The following is an 18909-nucleotide window of genomic DNA, read 5'->3' as shown; positions in this document are numbered from 1 at the left end:
CTTAAAACAAAGTAAGTAAATTCTGCAACATAAAATTCCTTCCCTCCAAAGCTTGTTGATAAATACTGCTATTGACGATTTTTAATGTCCCTTCCCCAGATGAATATACTTGGGTTTGAAAAACTATAATAGAAATTCCGGGTGCACCAGAAAAAGTATACAGTTTGTCAAGAGATTGCGAGCTTATGATTACAGGTTTTTTAATTGATTTACTTATATTCTAAAGAGGAAGGCTTAACTGAAAATTTGGTATATAAAACTTTGGTTCACTCAATCAAAAGATGTTAAAAAAACTGAAAATTTTGACCTGCCCAAAATGACATCGTCTTAGAACTTAAATTTTTGTATTCTATTTTTTTATATCTTTGTCAAAATTTGATGGAAACCCATCGTTATGATAGCTAGTTAGACAAAATAAGGTGATAAGCTTGAAAATGTAACATAAATTCACGAGATTTCTTTCCAATATAAAAATTAAATATGTCCAATATCTTCTGTACAATAAAGGTCATCTTGCTTCCAAAAAAAATTATTAAAAAAGATTCTTAGCAAAAAAACTTATCAGCTTTTTCCTTCTTCATTCGGTTGAGTATTCGTGCTTTCATTTTCATTTTTGAATTCCATGTCTAGCCTCTCTTTCGCTCGAAAAACCTGAAGATGGAACAAAATTACTCGACTGTAGAACAGTGAACTTTTTAGAAATTGCAAAAATGATACATTCAAAGAAGTCGTAGAAGATGCCAACCAGCGCTTATGCCTCGTTTTAGTGTAAAGCTAACCCTGAGGCCCTCCCCTAAAAGCTAAATAAGTTATGAAAGTAAACACTCCCAGTATTCGCCTAAGAATCAAATTTGATATTCATATTGTTCAGTAATGAAATCTTTGTGCAAGCAAATCGGATAATGAGGGTACATTAAATTGTGAAAGGGGTAAATAGTAGAATGAGGCAGATGGGAAGCCTTTCCACAATTATGCCTATACCTTCGACTGCAGGTAGAATGATCCTCCAGCCTTTTTATCGTTGATTTTGAACAAGTAATCATAACTCTAAAAGAAGGAAAAACATTTTCAACCATAGGAAAATATCAAATAAGTTTCCGAAAGTTGGATACATCTGGGTAAATTTAAACGCGAATTAGGCCTGAAAGAAGTTTTTACAGCCAAACCGACAAAGGTTAGGAGCTTTGCCTACAACGTCAGTTTTTTGTCCATAAAAACTTTTGCCATGCCTTAGTCACAGGCCCCCTCTCAAAAAAGTTTCAAAATCCTATCTACTTTTGAAAGTTATTGCGTCACACGAAAGATTCTACGGATCCTAAGGATTTTCCCCTTTTCTTTTACTACCTTTTGTACTTCCTCTGGATTCAACTCCTTGATATTCAGAATTTGTTTGGCTTCCTAAATGAAAAGAAGAAAAATTATTATACATTTGGAAAAAATTCAGGTTTTAAAGTCGAGTTTCATTCATATCAGAAAATCCATTTTACACGACAAATCATTTACCCAGTCAAAGACAGACAATCGTTGCTTTTTTGGCAAATAGAACAACCATGAAGCCATGAAATAAATAAAGTCTCATTAAGTAGATAAAATTCTTAAAAAAATGTCATTTTTTTAAGAATTTGTCTTACATCAAGTGAGATGCCAGTCGCTGCATTGTTGGAGGCTGCTTTCTTTGTACCTTCAGTAGAAGCTCTGGCAGTTTGTCGAGCTCCAGCTAAAAAGTGATAAAGGTTTAACAGAAAATTAGAGTTATGTAAGATCCAAAAAGAAGAAACGGAGATTTACTTAGAATCTGGAACTCATTACTAGTCGTTAAAATTAACTAACGAAGAGGATGGCCAACTACTCAAGTTCTCATACCTGCAAACTCCTGTTTGAGTGCTTGTGCAAATGCTTTCCCCACAATTTGTCCACCAAGGACGATCATTTGAGCAATGAATTTTGCCTGAAAATTAAATATTTGGAACTTGATATAGCCAGATAGTAGGGGGGCAAACTCTTAGACCCGTGATATCTTTTATTCGACGCAACCAAACCTGTTACATTTCAAAGAATGAAGTATTCTCAGTAAATTAACGTCAAAACTTACTTTTTGACATCATTTCCGGTCGATTTACTCGAGTTACGTTGGGAAATCAATTTTTGTTCACTTAAAAGTCATCTACATCATTTTTGAGAGCTTTCGATCGGTATAAGTGGTTTCAGGTTTTATTGAATTTGAAATTTTGTCAATTTTTAGGGGTCAAGGAGTTATGCTTGTAATCAGTTTTTAAGTCCTAAAAAATTTTCCTAGGCTTTAGCACAAACCCCCCTCGCAAAAAACTCTTTAAAGACTTCATTCTTTGAAATGGATCAGGTTTTGTTGTGTCGCATAAAAGATGTCATGGGTCCTAAGGGTTAGCTCCCTACTAAGACATTCATTCATTGAAACTAAACTTGCCAGCATCAATATGGCAACAATAGTTTCTCCCCTCCCCGGGCAACGAGTGATTTTCAATATTCATTTGATGGCGAGGAAAAAAAAACTTTTTATGAGAAATGGGATCGATAAAACACTTACCATTCGGTTTAATTTGTGGGTCTCCTCAAAATGCCATTGTCTGTATTTTTTCTCACTTTTTAATTTCTATTTTTTCACTATAAATAACATTGAAAGAATCGTGTTTTATTAGAAATAGATTTTTCGATAGCCGTCAAAGGGTCAAAGAGTCGCTCTGTTTATCTTGTGAGAGTTAACGATCGGGGAACAATTTCGTTTGCAGAACTAATTTTCATTGTTATGAGCACCTTTGGTAAATCCGGATGGAAAGCTTTCAATTGGGATAGAAAACTAAGTAAGAAATCTCCCCTATTTCTACAGGTAGAGAAGTTGCAACACTGAACTCTTGTCGTTTACTCCTTACTTTATAATGAAACTTGATCAGCAATCTACAGTTAATTATCTGGTATGAACCTTAAGATTAGCATGATTACTATAAAATTTTTAGCTCTCAATGATAAATACGATTTGTCTTTCAACTCCATTTAACTGATTACAATTAAAATCTTGTACAACTTGATTATAAATAACTGCAACTGTTTATAACCTGAACACTGACTGTAAAAATTCAACAAGGTTTTGAAATAAAAAAATAAAAAAAGTTATTTACATAAATTAGTTTTAGTTAACGTATTATTTGTTGATAGATATAATTCATTTTTAAGATCAAATCCTACAGAAATTGGTCAGCAAAATCTCGCTATACCTATTCATTAAACACGAAAGGAGGAATTGGATTCGATAGAGAGAAATGGTATAGAAAAGACTCTCGAAACTTTTTTGATTGAACTATTACTTGATTGTTTCCCGATGCAGTGCACTTACTTATTAGTGAATTATGTTCTAGTTAAAATCCATTAACACCATTAATGTTCCTAACATTAAAATTCAGCAAGTAAATTTATGTATTGGTAACGAAAAAATGAATCGAGAAAGATAAATATTTTACTTATTGCTCCGGCCTAGGAGCCTTAAATTCTCTCTCGTCCGACGACGACGACGCTCAAGACATTTTTTGTTTGTTTATCTAATCCGATGATCTATTCCGATTTAATAAAAACGGATTACCTGATTCAAATAACACTGTGATTTGATTGGCCGAAAGTATTTAAGAAAAATATGGCTGCCGAAAGTGGACTAGTTGACTGTGTAGCAAATACTGGCAAATCTCAGTGAAAAATTGATCATTTTCATCATTATTCATGATGTTTTGGACATGATTTATGAGAAGTTTGATGCATACTGGCTCTTTAACAATGTGGAAAGACTTTGGAGAAATTTTGGCCATGAATCGTCATCTGATCGAGTGCTTAAAAAATCTTGCATATGGCTAACCATAAAAAAATTCTGTTGGTAACTTGACAATGAAACTTTCAAACACACATCCATTGGAATTTAAAAGAGAATACTAAAATTACTACATTACAGTGAAAATTTGAAAACGATCTGAGTAGTTTTTGTGGTGTTATGTTTATGGCTGAAAATGATCCTGTTTTGTATTCATCATTATTATTGTTGACTGGCGACCGTTCCTTTTGATTCTTCAAACCCGACACATATTTTTTACAAACATATCACTATAAGAATTCAATAAAGGATACTAAAACACAATTCCTGTGTAAATTTGAACAAGAATGGAGAAATTTTCACAGTTTTATGGCTGAAAATGATCGTTTTTGGACTTTTTGTCGTAATTTCATCGCGGCTGGCGACCATTCCTTTTGATTTTTCAAACCCGACACAGATTTTTTACAAACATATCGCTATGAGAATTCAGTAAAGGATACTAAAACACAATTCCTTTGAAAATTAGAACAAGATTGGAGAAACTTTCGCAGTGTTATGGCTGAAAATGATCGTTTTTGGACTTTGTTGTAATTTCATTGCAGCTTGCGACCGTTCCTTTTGATTTTTCAAACCCGACATAGATTTTTTACAAACATATCGCTATGAGAATTCAGTAAAGGATACGAAAACACAATTCCTTTTTAAATTTGAACAAGATTGGAGAAATTTTCAGTGTTATGGCTGAAAATGATCGTTTTTGGACTTTGTCGTAATTTCATTGCGACTGGCAACCGTTCCTTTTCATTTTTCAAAGCCGACACAGATTTTTTACAAACATATCGCTATGAGAATTCAGTAAAGGATACGAAAACACAATTCCTTTTTAAATTTGAACAAGATTGGAGAAATTTTCGCAGTGTTATGGCTGAAATGATCGTTTTTGGACTTTGTCGTAATTTCATCGCGGCTTGCGACCGTTCCTTTTGATTTTTCAAACCCGACACAGATTTTTTACAAACATATCACTATGATAATTCAGTAAAGTATACTAAAACACAATTCCTGTGTAAATTTGAACAAGATCGGAGAAATTTTCACAGTGTTATAACTGAAAATTATTTTTTGGACTTTGTCATACTTTAATCGTAGAAATTTTAGCGAGACTTATTTTAACGTATATTTAAATAGTTAAATTTTTAAAAGCGAGATTTATTTTAGCAAAAATAGGGAGAACTCGCTAAAACGCTAAAATTAGTCTCGCTAAAATTTCTACGAATAAAGTAATTTCATTGGCTGGGGCGACCATTCCTTTTGAAGATTTTTCAAACAGGAAAAAGGTTTTTTCCAAATATACCACTATTTATAACATACACACTAATGTACCATTTTATCCTACTCTTCCAAGTATTATCCCAACAGAAAAAATAATGCTTAGCTCAAAGCCGTGGCCTCTAATTTAGGCTATTTTTCTCCCCAAAATTTTATCCGGACCAATCAAATCAACGGCGCATCATGGCTTCGCTATTGGCAAGTTTAGAAAAAAATTAATTTACAGTATAAGAACTTGGAAATATTCACTTCTAAATATTTTTCTCCTTTAGCTCCAATCTTGAACTTTTTAGTTGAGGATGAGTGGGCGGGGGATGGGCTTGGTTATTTAAGCAAGAAAGTGCATGTGTAATCACTTAGAAGAGCTAAACTTCCAGCTGGTTTATTTATTCGTTAAGATTATTTCTCATACTTGCTCTGCAATAGATTTATTGCTTTGCTTTCTGATCTGTTCTGATGAGTAGTTTGTGGGCAACGTTCGAACACAACTAACTCAACAAGCTCATCTTTCACATCTTTTAATCTCTAAAGCCGGAGCTTCCAGCGCAGCTGGTTTATTTTCTCATTCTTTTAGCTGTGTGATTGGATAATTTCTCTTCGTCACCATCAGCAGATTCATAAGTCAAAGTGTTTTTGGTATTCTCTGGTAAGTGACATTGCAGGAAAATATTATCATCATCGTCATCTTGAGGTAACAAATCCTCTTGGACAATCTCTGTTTCAATGTGTTCCGTATCTTCAAACCCATTGCTTTCATTTCCAATGCCGATGTCTTGGCTTCCATTTTGGATGTCTTCAGTTAGGTTATCATTCTGATTGGTTGATACAACACTAACCATTGAATTCATTCTTTCAAACCACTCGCCATCAAAATTAAAAATATTCTCTGTTGATCCGCCAAGATCGTTTCTGGGTTCAATAGCAAACAACACATAGCGAACACCAGACAAAAGCTTTGAGACTGCGTGTAGCTCCTTTTGGTGGATCGTCACAGTACCTGGTGGTCTTTGTGGGGTGAAGAGACCAGTATCCTTAGCGTAAAAACAGAGTCGTCCACCTACATAAGATTTGTCACTATTCAATGTGTATTGCACCACAGCGCAAGAATACCCTCCATCAACATGCCATGGTAGACAACCTAAAGTTGGTGCTGTTCTACGAATCACTAATTTTAAAGGTATCGCAAGAGGGTGATAGCTTGTTAATTTTTGTTCTATTGTGTTTGATTTCAAAATTCTATTGATAATGCCAGGAAAAAAATATAATTTTGATGTCTTCAAGAATTGACTGGGATTTCCCTTGAACCTTTTGCAAAGAATGGACAAAATCGGCAACACCCATTAGCTTCTGACGTTGAATGTTATTCAATAAATAGTCTCCTGTGTGATGAAGAAGAACCTCCGATTGTTTTGAACCACGGCATTGAAGTCGTTTAGATTCAAGGAGGTCCAGTGGCACTTCACTTCCTCGAATGTCTCCAGTCAAGAGAAATGAAATCAAAGGCTCACTTGAATTGTAAGCTGCAAAGTTTGAAATCATACCACGCAATCTCAAAACGAGGTGCAGCACATCATTGTTTTTTAGCATATAGAACCCTAAAGGATGTTCATCCTTAAGCTGCTGTCCAGAGAAAATCAAGCGTTGTTGGTCAGGAGGAATACCTTCCTTATCCTGAACTTTTAATTTCAAATCATCAACAGTATTGTGAAAGTTTAAGCCTTCCAAGATAATCGTCTTTCCTGTCAGTGTTTTGATGAATATTTTCATTTTTATTATGACTGTTGATTAAAAAAGGAAACAGGGAAGCTTCAAGTGGGGTACAAAATTGGTGTTTGATGTTGCCTTAGAAGGCCAATTTAATTTGTTGTTTTACAGGCCAAGCTACTCAAAAAAGAGGGTCGGTCGGTCAGCGAAAAAATAAAAGAAAAGAAGAATTTCACCTATAAAATCTCCTGAAAAGGCAGCAAAAACTACTACATATCTTAACAAAAAATGCAAAATAGATATAAAAAGACACAAAAAGGTAAAATTCATAGATGAAATGAAAAATTGAACATAAAATTCTTAAAACCTTGGGAAAACTACCAAAACTTTGAAAATATGGCATTCTGTAAAGCAATGAAAATAAAATTGTACTACCAAAATCAATTTTATTTTTATTTCGATTTTTAGAGTTTCAGGATCGGTCTGGCCCGTAAAACAACTGATCAAATTGGTCTTGCCTTATGTAAATGATTTTCTTAGTTTTAATATGCAGATATTGATGAACGATTCTTATAGTAAGAGCTCAACTGTATTCTATAAATCAAAATTACTTTCTGTAGGAGCTAAATGGGTGAATTTAAATTTAACACGCTGTGTGTGACATTCAAAATAAAGTCTTATGCTTTAACAAATTAAAATATATACTATGCTTTAAATAGCCAAAGTTCAAAATATATAAAAACTTTAAAAATGTATCCTATCCAAATAAATAAAAACATAAACAAAAAATCATCAAAAAATCATCAATAATATAAAATAGCTGTTTGGCTAGGTAGGCCTTTCATAAAAATGTAAAAATATAAACTTGAAAGAATAAGAATGTAAATAAAAATGAAGTGGAAACTAATAAAACTGCTAAATCTAAAGAAAACTAAAATATAAGTCAACAAAATTACAAAGTGCAGTTGCAATCATCGACATTATATGTTTAAACCGCAATCCAGCTGATAATAGCAGACAAGTAAGGTGCAATATAAAGTTGGAAGAGTTAGGTTTTCCTGGCTCTTTTAGCAGCTCTAGTTGTGAATAGGGCTTGCACATTATTATCCTCACTATCGCTTTTCACTTCAATGACATTCTTGTTCTCGGCTGACATGAGATTGATTCCAGAATTCATATGATCCATTATCTTTTGGTTGAATTCTATAATATTCTCTTTAGCTCCACCCAAGCCATTTGCGATGTCAACAATGAACAAAACATAACGTACACCACTCAGAAGCTTTGACACACCATGCATCTCTTTATAATGAACAGATAATGTACCAGCTGGTCTCTGAGGCACAAACAAGCCAATGTCATCTGTGAAAAAACATAAACGACCTCCAGTATAGGATTTATCATCATTCAATGTGTACTGGACGACACAAGAAGAATAAACCCCATCAACATGCCAAGGAAGACAACCTAGAGTTGGGGCAGTTCTTCTTAATACAACTTTCATTTGGTCATCTTTTGATGAATAGTGATGGTGACTTTTTAAAAGCTTTTCAATATCATTAGATTGAGAAATCGCTTTGAGAATACCAGATGGTAGTACTATTTTAATATCCTGTAGGATGATTTCAGATTTTCCTTCAATCTTCTGGAGATTGTAATCATAATCTGCGACAGCAATCAGTCTGGCTCTTTGTTTCTCATTCAATAGCTTATTCCCTGTGTAGTTAAGCAAAATTTCAGAATTTGCTGACCCATTAGAATTGCCCCTTTTTTCTTTTAAGAGTTCTTCAGATACATCACAGCCATTAACATCTCCTTTCATCAAATATTCTATCAATGGATCATTAGTATCATAGCCTGAGAAATTTGAGAGCATACCGCGCAAACGAAGCACCAAATGCACTGTAGCTGTATCCTGGATCAAATAGTATGCTAACGGATAGCCATCTAACATCTGCTTACCACTGAAAATCAGACGTTGTTGGTCAGGTGGAATGCCTTCCTTATCTTGTATTTTTTCTCTTACAATTTCGGTAGTGTCATTGGATTCAAGGCCTTCAATGGTGATTATTTTACCTGTCAAAGTTGTTACATAAATCTTCATTTTGACTACTAAGTAAAAAAGAAAACAGTAAAGGGTGATATAAACACACAGATAAGAGATGTTAGCTGGGTAAAAAAAAATTAGCCAAACTGGGTCAAAATAGCAAAATCTTGATAATAGGGAAGGGAAGAGAAATTTTAAAAATGTTTACCTAGAGATCTAATAACAATATTACAATCAAATTGATATTTGGCATGGTTAGTTTATAATGGTATTAGAATTATATCAGAAATTAGTTTTGTGTTTCTCTGAGTTTTCATAACATTTAAATTTAGCATATGGTGGCTTAAAATTAAAGAGCAGCAAAATCAGGGGGGCGTCGCAGGCTCCCTCATTTGAAAATTCCAGGCGTGTGGTCAATCGCACTCCTAAACCATTAATTTTAGGAGTTTCTGGCGTGTGATAAGGTGTGTGATGCACTACTTTTAGCTGAAAACTCAAAATTTAAGGCGTGCGATTTATCACTCTCCTAAGAGGCTTTTAGGTGTGTGTGGAGGTGTGCACGTGCTATCGCACGTCTCAAACGATGCAACCTGGCGTCGATAGTAAAATCTCAGACATATATGAGTAGTAAAAGGATTTTTACGAATTTTTACATACCACCACCCAGACTCTTGGAAGAGGTATTTTACTACCCTGGTAGTAAAAGTTTTTGGGACAATTTGTCATGGAGACCACCTATTTTTCGGTTGCTTTTCGGCTTGATTTTACAGAAAAGTCATCCAAAAAATTAAAAGAATTACAAAAATAGCTAAAATTTGCTAATTTTACCAGTTTTAACTACCCAGATAGTAAAATTTTTTCAACATTTAACACATAGATACCACCCATTTTAGTATTTAACTACCCTGGGTAGTAAAATATTTTTTCACACCACCACCGTAGTAAACGCCATTATGTCTGAGATTTTTCTATCGACCCCCCCTGGCAAAATTATCAAATAAAACAAACTGGGTGCTAATTAGACCTAACATAGTGTGTTCGAGTTATATGATCGAGTTATATGGCTTCGAGTTAAGAAATCTTCGAGTTAAGGCCCGTAACTCGAAATAAAAATGAAGCATTTTTATTTCGAGTTAATTTTTTAACTCGGTTTTTTTATTGACCATTTTCGTCTCGAGTTAAATCAAGGAAAATAACTCGAAATCATTTATACAGCATTTTGATTTCAAGTTAAATAACTCGAAATGAAAATTTCGTCAAAATGATTTCGAGTTATATAACTCGAAATTAAAATGCCATCAAAATGATCTCGAGTTATATAACTCGAACTCAAAATGTTACAATATTGGTTTCGAGTTACGTAAATAGGGTTAGTTGTGTCTGTCAGTAAGGTACATGTCGGATGGCAAAATTGACTTTTTAAATAACAATTTCAGCCGTTTAAAACCATGGAAGCAAATGAATTTTTGCTGAGTAATCAAGCAATGTTGCGGATTTTTGGCCATTTTTTCAGCCATTTTAGGGGTTCTAAACGACGAAGTTTTACAATTGACCCCAGTTTCGTCATCTACTTTTCGTCATAAAATAGTCAGAATTGCCTTTCGAGAACTTTTTGAAAATCTTATTTATAGTAGAGGGCATTTTGTAAAATCGCTCGATTGTTTTGATCAAAACACTTGTTATACATACCCTTGAAAACCGTGTTTTTCAGCCAGAAACAGCTGTTTTGTCCAGTTTTTGCGCTTTTTGAAGCTCAATATCTCGAGTTAGGTACTGAAATCACCTATACTTGCAATATATCTCTAAATGTCTAATCCTAATTTTTTGAGAGCTTTCCAAAAATATACAACAGGTCTCCGTTTTCTCAAGCTGAGACCGTCATATTTGTCCGAAAATCACACCAAAGTGTCCGAAAAAAAATTGGAAACATCGTAGTTTCGATTTCTCTAAGGTTGAAGTTTCCAAAAATGTATAACAAGTGATTCTTGTATTACAGGAATTTGTATTAAAAAGTGGCGTCATCAAAAAATGCCCAAAACCTTATCAATCGACTATGCTTTCTGCATTCTGGTGGTTCTAGAACCGTTAAAGCCTAAGTACCCCCACTCAGGCAAAATGGATGCCGGGTATGTGCGAGCCATAATAAGGGTTCTTTTCAGACGCCCTCGAAAGTTCCTCAAAGAAGTACAAAAACCATTAACAAACAATTGAGTCTCTGTAAGGGTTCCAAATTTACCGAAATAAAAAAACCGACTCCCTCAAAGGGTCATAAATTCATGAATCTTAGACCAAAATTTATGAAAATTCTGGCTGAAATTTTGAAGGAGGAAATAGTCTCTCTTCTCTTAGGGTGAGAAAAAGTCCAAAAATGGGCAGAATCTTCGAAAGGCAGTCTCTCTAAGAGCCCAGGGGGTGTAGTCGGATTTTGGACTAACGGTATGTGCTGGCTAAAAATCGCAGTGGTTTTCCCGAAAAATACACCCTTACAGTGCATTTTTCATCGAATAACCTTACAGTGTAGTCTAGTTTTTGTCCATGAGGTGATTGACAAATAAAAAATAGACATGCTTGGTGTGATTATTCTATATATTTATTTGACTCTACTATTATAAGAAAGCTATAGCCCATCCACAATCTGTGGAAATCGACGACAAAAGAGCCTGTCATTATTAACTCGATGGAAAAATTTGCCTTTTTTCTTTCGAGTTAAAATACGTTATATAACTCAATGAAAAAATTTACCATTTTAATTTCGAGTTAAAAACAACATTTTAACTCGATGGAAAAAATCATTATTTTTCTCTCGAGTTAAAACGAGGAATATAACTCGATGAAATTATTTGGAATAAAAAATCCGAGTTATATAACTCGAGAGGAAAATGGTCAATAAAAAAACCGAGTTAAAAAATTAACTCGAAATAAAAATGCTTCATTTTTATTTCGAGTTACGGGCCTTAACTCGAAGATTTCATAACTCGAAGCCATATAACTCGATCATATAACTCGAAGATTATGTGCCTCCTAAAATTTCTCCGAATTATTTAAAATTTGAAAATAACTCGAAAATTTAAAGGAAGAAAAATAACTCGAAATCTTAAAAGAAGGAAAAAAAACAGAGTTAAAAATCTTGAAATAACTCGAAAAATTAATGGAAGAAAAAAAAAACCGAGTTAAAATCTGGAAATAACTCGAAAATTTAAAGGAAGAAAAAAAAACCGAGTTAAATTTCTTGAAATAACTCGAAAATTTAACGGAAGGAAAAACAACCGAGTTAAAATTCATGAAATAACTCGAAAATTTAATGGAAGGAAAAACAACCGAGTTATAAATTTGAGTGTGACGTCATAATTTTCTGAAAATGACATCATAACTCGGGTTTTCCGTAACTCGGAAAAATTACTCGGGAAAAATAACTCGGGTTTTCCGGGCCTCTTAAGAAATCTTACATCAAGGGAGATGCCAGTCGCTGCATTGTTGGAGGCTACTTTCTTTGCACCTTCAGTAGAAGCTCTGGCAGTTTGTCGTGCTCCAGCTAAAAAGTGATAAAAAGGTTATGTTGATAAGAGAAAATTCAACAGAAAATTAGGGTTATTGTAAGATCCAAAAAGAAGAAACGGAGATTTACTTAGAATCTGGAACTCATTACTAGTCGTTAAAATTAACTAACGAAGAGGATGGCCAACTACTCAAGTTCTCATACCTGCAAACTCCTGTTTGAGTGCTTGTGCAAATGCTTTCCCCACAATTTGTCCACCAAGGACGATCATTTGAGCAATGAATTTTGCCTGAAAATTAAATATTTGGAACTTGATATAGCCAGATAGTAGGGGGGCAAACTCTTAGACCCGTGATATCTTTTATTCGACGCAACCAAACCTGTTACATTTCAAAGAATGAAGTATTCTCAGTAAATTAACGTCAAAACTTACTTTTTGACATCATTTCCGGTCGATTTACTCGAGTTACGTTGGGAAATCAATTTTTGTTCACTTAAAAGTCATCTACATCATTTTTGAGAGCTTTCGATCGGTATAAGTGGTTTCAGGTTTTATTGAATTTGAAATTTTGTCAATTTTTAGGGGTCAAGGAGTTATGCTTGTAATCAGTTTTTAAGTCCTAAAAAATTTTCCTAGGCTTTAGCACAAACCCCCCTCGCAAAAAACTCTTTAAAGACTTCATTCTTTGAAATGGATCAGGTTTTGTTGTGTCGCATAAAAGATGTCATGGGTCCTAAGGGTTAGCTCCCTACTAAGACATTCATTCATTGAAACTAAACTTGCCAGCATCAATATGGCAACAATAGTTTCTCCCCTCCCCGGGCAACGAGTGATTTTCAATATTCATTTGATGGCGAGGAAAAAAAAACTTTTTATGAGAAATGGGATCGATAAAACACTTACCATTCGGTTTAATTTGTGGGTCTCCTCAAAATGCCATTGTCTGTATTTTTTCTCACTTTTTAATTTCTATTTTTTCACTATAAATAACATTGAAAGAATCGTGTTTTATTAGAAATAGATTTTTCGATAGCCGTCAAAGGGTCAAAGAGTCGCTCTGTTTATCTTGTGAGAGTTAACGATCGGGGAACAATTTCGTTTGCAGAACTAATTTTCATTGTTATGAGCACCTTTGGTAAATCCGGATGGAAAGCTTTCAATTGGGATAGAAAACTAAGTAAGAAATCTCCCCTATTTCTACAGGTAGAGAAGTTGCAACACTGAACTCTTGTCGTTTACTCCTTACTTTATAATGAAACTTGATCAGCAATCTACAGTTAATTATCTGGTATGAACCTTAAGATTAGCATGATTACTATAAAATTTTAGCTCTCAATGATAAATACGATTTGTCTTTCAACTCCATTTAACTGATTACAATTAAAATCTTGTACAACTTGATTATAAATAACTGCAACTGTTTATAACCTGAACACTGACTGTAAAAATTCAACAAGGTTTTGAAATAAAAAAATAAAAAAAGTTATTTACATAAATTAGTTTTAGTTAACGTATTATTTGTTGATAGATATAATTCATTTTTAAGATCAAATCCTACAGAAATTGGTCAGCAAAATCTCGCTATACCTATTCATTAAACACGAAAGGAGGAATTGGATTCGATAGAGAGAAATGGTATAGAAAAGACTCTCGAAACTTTTTTGATTGAACTATTACTTGATTGTTTCCCGATGCAGTGCACTTACTTATTAGTGAATTATGTTCTAGTTAAAATCCATTAACACCATTAATGTTCCTAACATTAAAATTCAGCAAGTAAATTTATGTATTGGTAACGAAAAAATGAATCGAGAAAGATAAATATTTTACTTATTTTCTCATTCTTTTAGCTGTGTGATTGGATAATTTCTCTTCGTCACCATCAGCAGATTCATAAGTCAAAGTGTTTTTGGTATTCTCTGGTAAGTGACATTGCAGGAAAATATTATCATCATCGTCATCTTGAGGTAACAAATCCTCTTGGACAATCTCTGTTTCAATGTGTTCCGTATCTTCAAACCCATTGCTTTCATTTCCAATGCCGATGTCTTGGCTTCCATTTTGGATGTCTTCAGAGAGGTTATCATTCTGATTGGTTGATACAACACTAACCATTGAATTCATTCTTTCAAACCACTCGCCATCAAAATTAAAAATATTCTCTGTTGATCCGCCAAGATCGTTTCTGGGTTCAATAGCAAACAACACATAGCGAACACCAGACAAAAGCTTTGAGACTGCGTGTAGCTCCTTTTGGTGGATCGTCACAGTACCTGGTGGTCTTTGTGGGGTGAAGAGACCAGTATCCTTAGCGTAAAAACAGAGTCGTCCACCTACATAAGATTTGTCACTATTCAATGTGTATTGCACCACAGCGCAAGAATACCCTCCATCAACATGCCATGGTAGACAACCTAAAGTTGGTGCTGTTCTACGAATCACTAATTTTAAAGGTATCGCAAGAGGGTGATAGCTTGTTAATTTTTGTTCTATTGTGTTTGATTTCAAAATTCTATTGATAATGCCAGGAAAAAATATAATTTTGATGTCTTCAAGAATTGACTGGGATTTCCCTTGAACCTTTTGCAAAGAATGGACAAAATCGGCAACACCCATTAGCTTCTGACGTTGAATGTTATTCAATAAATAGTCTCCTGTGTGATGAAGAAGAACCTCCGATTGTTTTGAACCACGGCATTGAAGTCGTTTAGATTCAAGGAGGTCCAGTGGCACTTCACTTCCTCGAATGTCTCCAGTCAAGAGAAATGAAATCAAAGGCTCACTTGAATTGTAAGCTGCAAAGTTTGAAATCATACCACGCAATCTCAAAACGAGGTGCAGCACATCATTGTTTTTTAGCATATAGAACCCTAAAGGATGTTCATCCTTAAGCTGCTGTCCAGAGAAAATCAAGCGTTGTTGGTCAGGAGGAATACCTTCCTTATCCTGAACTTTTAATTTCAAATCATCAACAGTATTGTGAAAGTTTAAGCCTTCCAAGATAATCGTCTTTCCTGTCAGTGTTTTGATGAATATTTTCATTTTTATTATGACTGTTGATTAAAAAAGGAAACAGGGAAGCTTCAAGTGGGGTACAAAATTGGTGTTTGATGTTGCCTTAGAAGGCCAATTTAATTTGTTGTTTTACAGGCCAAGCTACTCAAAAAAGAGGGTCGGTCGGTCAGCGAAAAAATAAAAAGAAAAGAAGAATTTCACCTATAAAATCTCCTGAAAAGGCAGCAAAAACTACTACATATCTTAACAAAAAATGCAAAATAGATATAAAAAGACACAAAAAGGTAAAATTCATAGATGAAATGAAAAATTGAACATAAAATTCTTAAAACCTTGGGAAAACTACCAAAACTTTGAAAATATGGCATTCTGTAAAGCAATGAAAATAAAATTGTACTACCAAAATCAATTTTATTTTTATTTCGATTTTTAGAGTTTCAGGATCGGTCTGGCCCGTAAAACAACTGATCAAATTGGTCTTGCCTTATGTAAATGATTTTCTTAGTTTTAATATGCAGATATTGATGAACGATTCTTATAGTAAGAGCTCAACTGTATTCTATAAATCAAAATTACTTTCTGTAGGAGCTAAATGGGTGAATTTAAATTTAACACGCTGTGTGTGACATTCAAAATAAAGTCTTATGCTTTAACAAAATTAAAATATATACTATGCTTTAAATAGCCAAAGTTCAAAATATATAAAAACTTTTAAAAATGTATCCTATCCAAATAAATAAAAACATAAACAAAAAATCATCAAAAAATCATCAATAATATAAAATAGCTGTTTGGCTAGGTAGGCCTTTCATAAAAATGTAAAAATATAAACTTGAAAGAATAAGAATGTAAATAAAAATGAAGTGGAAACTAATAAAACTGCTAAATCTAAAGAAAACTAAAATATAAGTCAACAAAGTGCAGTTGCAATCATCGACATTATATGTTTAAACCGCAATCCAGCTGATAATAGCAGACAAGTAAGGTGCAATATAAAGTTGGAAGAGTTAGGTTTTCCTGGCTCTTTTAGCAGCTCTAGTTGTGAATAGGGCTTGCACATTATTATCCTCACTATCGCTTTTCACTTCAATGACATTCTTGTTCTCGGCTGACATGAGATTGATTCCAGAATTCATATGATCCATTATCTTTTGGTTGAATTCTATAATATTCTCTTTAGCTCCACCCAAGCCATTTGCGATGTCAACAATGAACAAAACATAACGTACACCACTCAGAAGCTTTGACACGCCATGCATCTCTTTATAATGAACAGATAATGTACCAGCTGGTCTCTGAGGCACAAACAAGCCAATGTCATCTGTGAAAAAACATAAACGACCTCCAGTATAGGATTTATCATCATTCAATGTGTACTGGACGACACAAGAAGAATAAACCCCATCAACATGCCAAGGAAGACAACCTAGAGTTGGGGCAGTTCTTCTTAATACAACTTTCATTTGGTCATCTTTTGATGAATAGTGATGGTGACTTTTTAAAAGCTTTTCAATATCATTAGATTGAGAAATCGCTTTGAGAATACCAGATGGTAGTACTATTTTAATATCCTGTAGGATGATTTCAGATTTTCCTTCAATCTTCTGGAGATTGTAATCATAATCTGCGACAGCAATCAGTCTGGCTCTTTGTTTCTCATTCAATAGCTTATTCCCTGTGTAGTTAAGCAAAATTTCAGAATTTGCTGACCCATTAGAATTGCCCCTTTTTTCTTTTAAGAGTTCTTCAGATACATCACAGCCATTAACATCTCCTTTCATCAAATATTCTATCAATGGATCATTAGTATCATAGCCTGAGAAATTTGAGATCATACCGCGCAAACGAAGCACCAAATGCACTGTAGCTGTATCCTGGATCAAATAGTATGCTAACGGATAGCCATCTAACATCTGCTTACCACTGAAAATCAGACGTTGTTGGTCAGGTGGAATGCCTTCCTTATCTTGTATTTTTTCTCTTACAATTTCGGTAGTGTCATTGGATTCAAGGCCTTCAATGGTGATTATTTTACCTGTCAAAGTTGTTACATAAATCTTCATTTTGACTACTAAGTAAAAAAGAAAACAGTAAAGGGTGATATAAACACACAGATAAGAGATGTTAGCTGGGTAAAAAAAAATTAGCCAAACTGGGTCAAAATAGCAAAATCTTGATAATAGGGAAGGGAAGAGAAATTTTAAAAATGTTTACCTAGAGATCTAATAACAATATTACAATCAAATTGATATTTGGCATGGTTAGTTTATAATGGTATTAGAATTATATCAGAAATTAGTTTTGTGTTTCTCTGAGTTTTCATAACATTTAAATTTAGCATATGGTGGCTTAAAATTAAAGAGCAGCAAAATCAGGGGGGCGTCGCAGGCTCCCTCATTTGAAAATTCCAGGCGTGTGGTCAATCGCACTCCTAAACCATTAATTTTAGGAGTTTCTGGCGTGTGATAAGGTGTGTGATGCACTACTTTTAGCTGAAAACTCAAAATTTAAGGCGTGCGATTTATCACTCTCCTAAGAGGCTTTTAGGTGTGTGTGGAGGTGTGCACGTGCTATCGCACGTCTCAAACGATGCAACCTGGCGTCGATAGTAAAATCTCAGACATATATGAGTAGTAAAAGGATTTTTACGAATTTTTACATACCACCACCCAGACTCTTGGAAGAGGTATTTTACTACCCTGGTAGTAAAAGTTTTTGGGACAATTTGTCATGGAGACCACCTATTTTTCGGTTGCTTTTCGGCTTGATTTTACAGAAAAGTCATCCAAAAAATTAAAAGAATTACAAAAATAGCTAAGATTTGCTAATTTTACCAGTTTTAACTACCCAGGTAGTAAAATTTTTTCAACATTTAACACATAGATACCACCCATTTTAGTATTTAACTACCCTGGGTAGTAAAATATTTTTTCACACCACCACCGTAGTAAACGCCATTATGTCTGAGATTTTTCTATCGACCCCCCCTGGCAAAATTATCAAATAAAACAAACTGGGTGCTAATTAGACCTAACATAGTGTGCAGAGGGGTCTGACCCCCCTTCGCATTTATATTCCATCCCCCTATTTTAGATATTTTTCAAACCCGCAATAACTACAATGGTGGTTCACAAACCATTTTAATGGGACAAGCTGGAGTTTTTGTTTGATTTGGTTGGTCGTTAACCTGTAATAAAAGCATTTTTTTGCTTTTTTAAAGAACGCGTCACCTCTATTACTTTAAATGACCAATTGGTGAAGTATCTTATAAAAACTCCATCTCATCCCATTTTAATATCAAAAAATTCAAATTTATATGGTAAGAAAGGGTATGAAATGGCAAAGAATTTGCCAATAACATTGATATTTTGTTGGACTATACCAAATTCTTTGACCAATTTAAGATATAACATATATTTTTACCAAAAAGTTGTTATCCCCCTATTTTTATTTAATACCCCCCTAAAAATTCAAACCCCCCATTTTAC

General features: G+C 34.0%; 4 protein-coding genes across 5 annotated transcripts; all 4 read right to left on the bottom strand.

Annotated features, from left to right (window-relative positions):
• Window positions 1-437: 437 nt before the first annotated feature.
• LOC136801590 (mitochondrial import inner membrane translocase subunit tim16-B-like) lies at window positions 438-13388 on the bottom strand. 2 transcript variants are annotated; one of them, XM_067058225.1, is made up of 6 exons: window positions 13310-13388; window positions 12610-12694; window positions 12356-12441; window positions 1345-1398; window positions 982-1047; window positions 438-651 (listed from the first exon to the last, which is right to left on the bottom strand). In XM_067058225.1, the coding sequence occupies exons 1-6, from the start codon at window positions 13310-13312 to the stop codon at window positions 562-564; spliced, it is 384 nt and encodes a 127-aa protein (XP_066914326.1). In that variant the 5' UTR covers window positions 13313-13388; the 3' UTR covers window positions 438-561. The 2 variants fall into 2 exon arrangements, with proteins under 2 accessions (XP_066914326.1, XP_066914327.1); XM_067058226.1 differs by lacking the exons at window positions 12356-12441; window positions 12610-12694; window positions 13310-13388 and adding exons at window positions 1632-1717; window positions 1864-1948; window positions 2564-2642.
• On the bottom strand, window positions 7528-9006 carry LOC136801588 (uncharacterized). The gene has a single exon (XM_067058224.1). It carries the CDS (start codon window positions 8964-8966, stop codon window positions 7911-7913), a length of 1056 nt encoding a protein of 351 aa, XP_066914325.1. The 5' UTR covers window positions 8967-9006; the 3' UTR covers window positions 7528-7910.
• Window positions 13389-14148: 760 nt separating the features above from the next.
• LOC136801586 (uncharacterized) lies at window positions 14149-15467 on the bottom strand. The gene has a single exon (XM_067058222.1). The coding sequence runs from the start codon at window positions 15446-15448 to the stop codon at window positions 14237-14239; it is 1212 nt and encodes a 403-aa protein (XP_066914323.1). The 5' UTR covers window positions 15449-15467; the 3' UTR covers window positions 14149-14236.
• An 872-nt stretch (window positions 15468-16339) lies between these two features.
• Window positions 16340-17542, bottom strand: LOC136801587 (uncharacterized). The gene has a single exon (XM_067058223.1). It carries the CDS (start codon window positions 17482-17484, stop codon window positions 16429-16431), a length of 1056 nt encoding a protein of 351 aa, XP_066914324.1. The 5' UTR covers window positions 17485-17542; the 3' UTR covers window positions 16340-16428.
• Between the last annotated feature and the right edge of the window lie 1367 nt (window positions 17543-18909).

This window comes from Clytia hemisphaerica, unplaced genomic scaffold (assembly GCF_902728285.1).
Source record: "Clytia hemisphaerica strain Z4C2 unplaced genomic scaffold, Clytia hemisphaerica genome assembly, whole genome shotgun sequence".
Classification (NCBI taxonomy): Eukaryota; Metazoa; Cnidaria; class Hydrozoa; order Leptothecata; family Clytiidae; genus Clytia; species Clytia hemisphaerica.
Note: the sequence above shows the minus strand (reverse complement) of the source record. Positions and strands in the feature narration are given on the sequence as shown.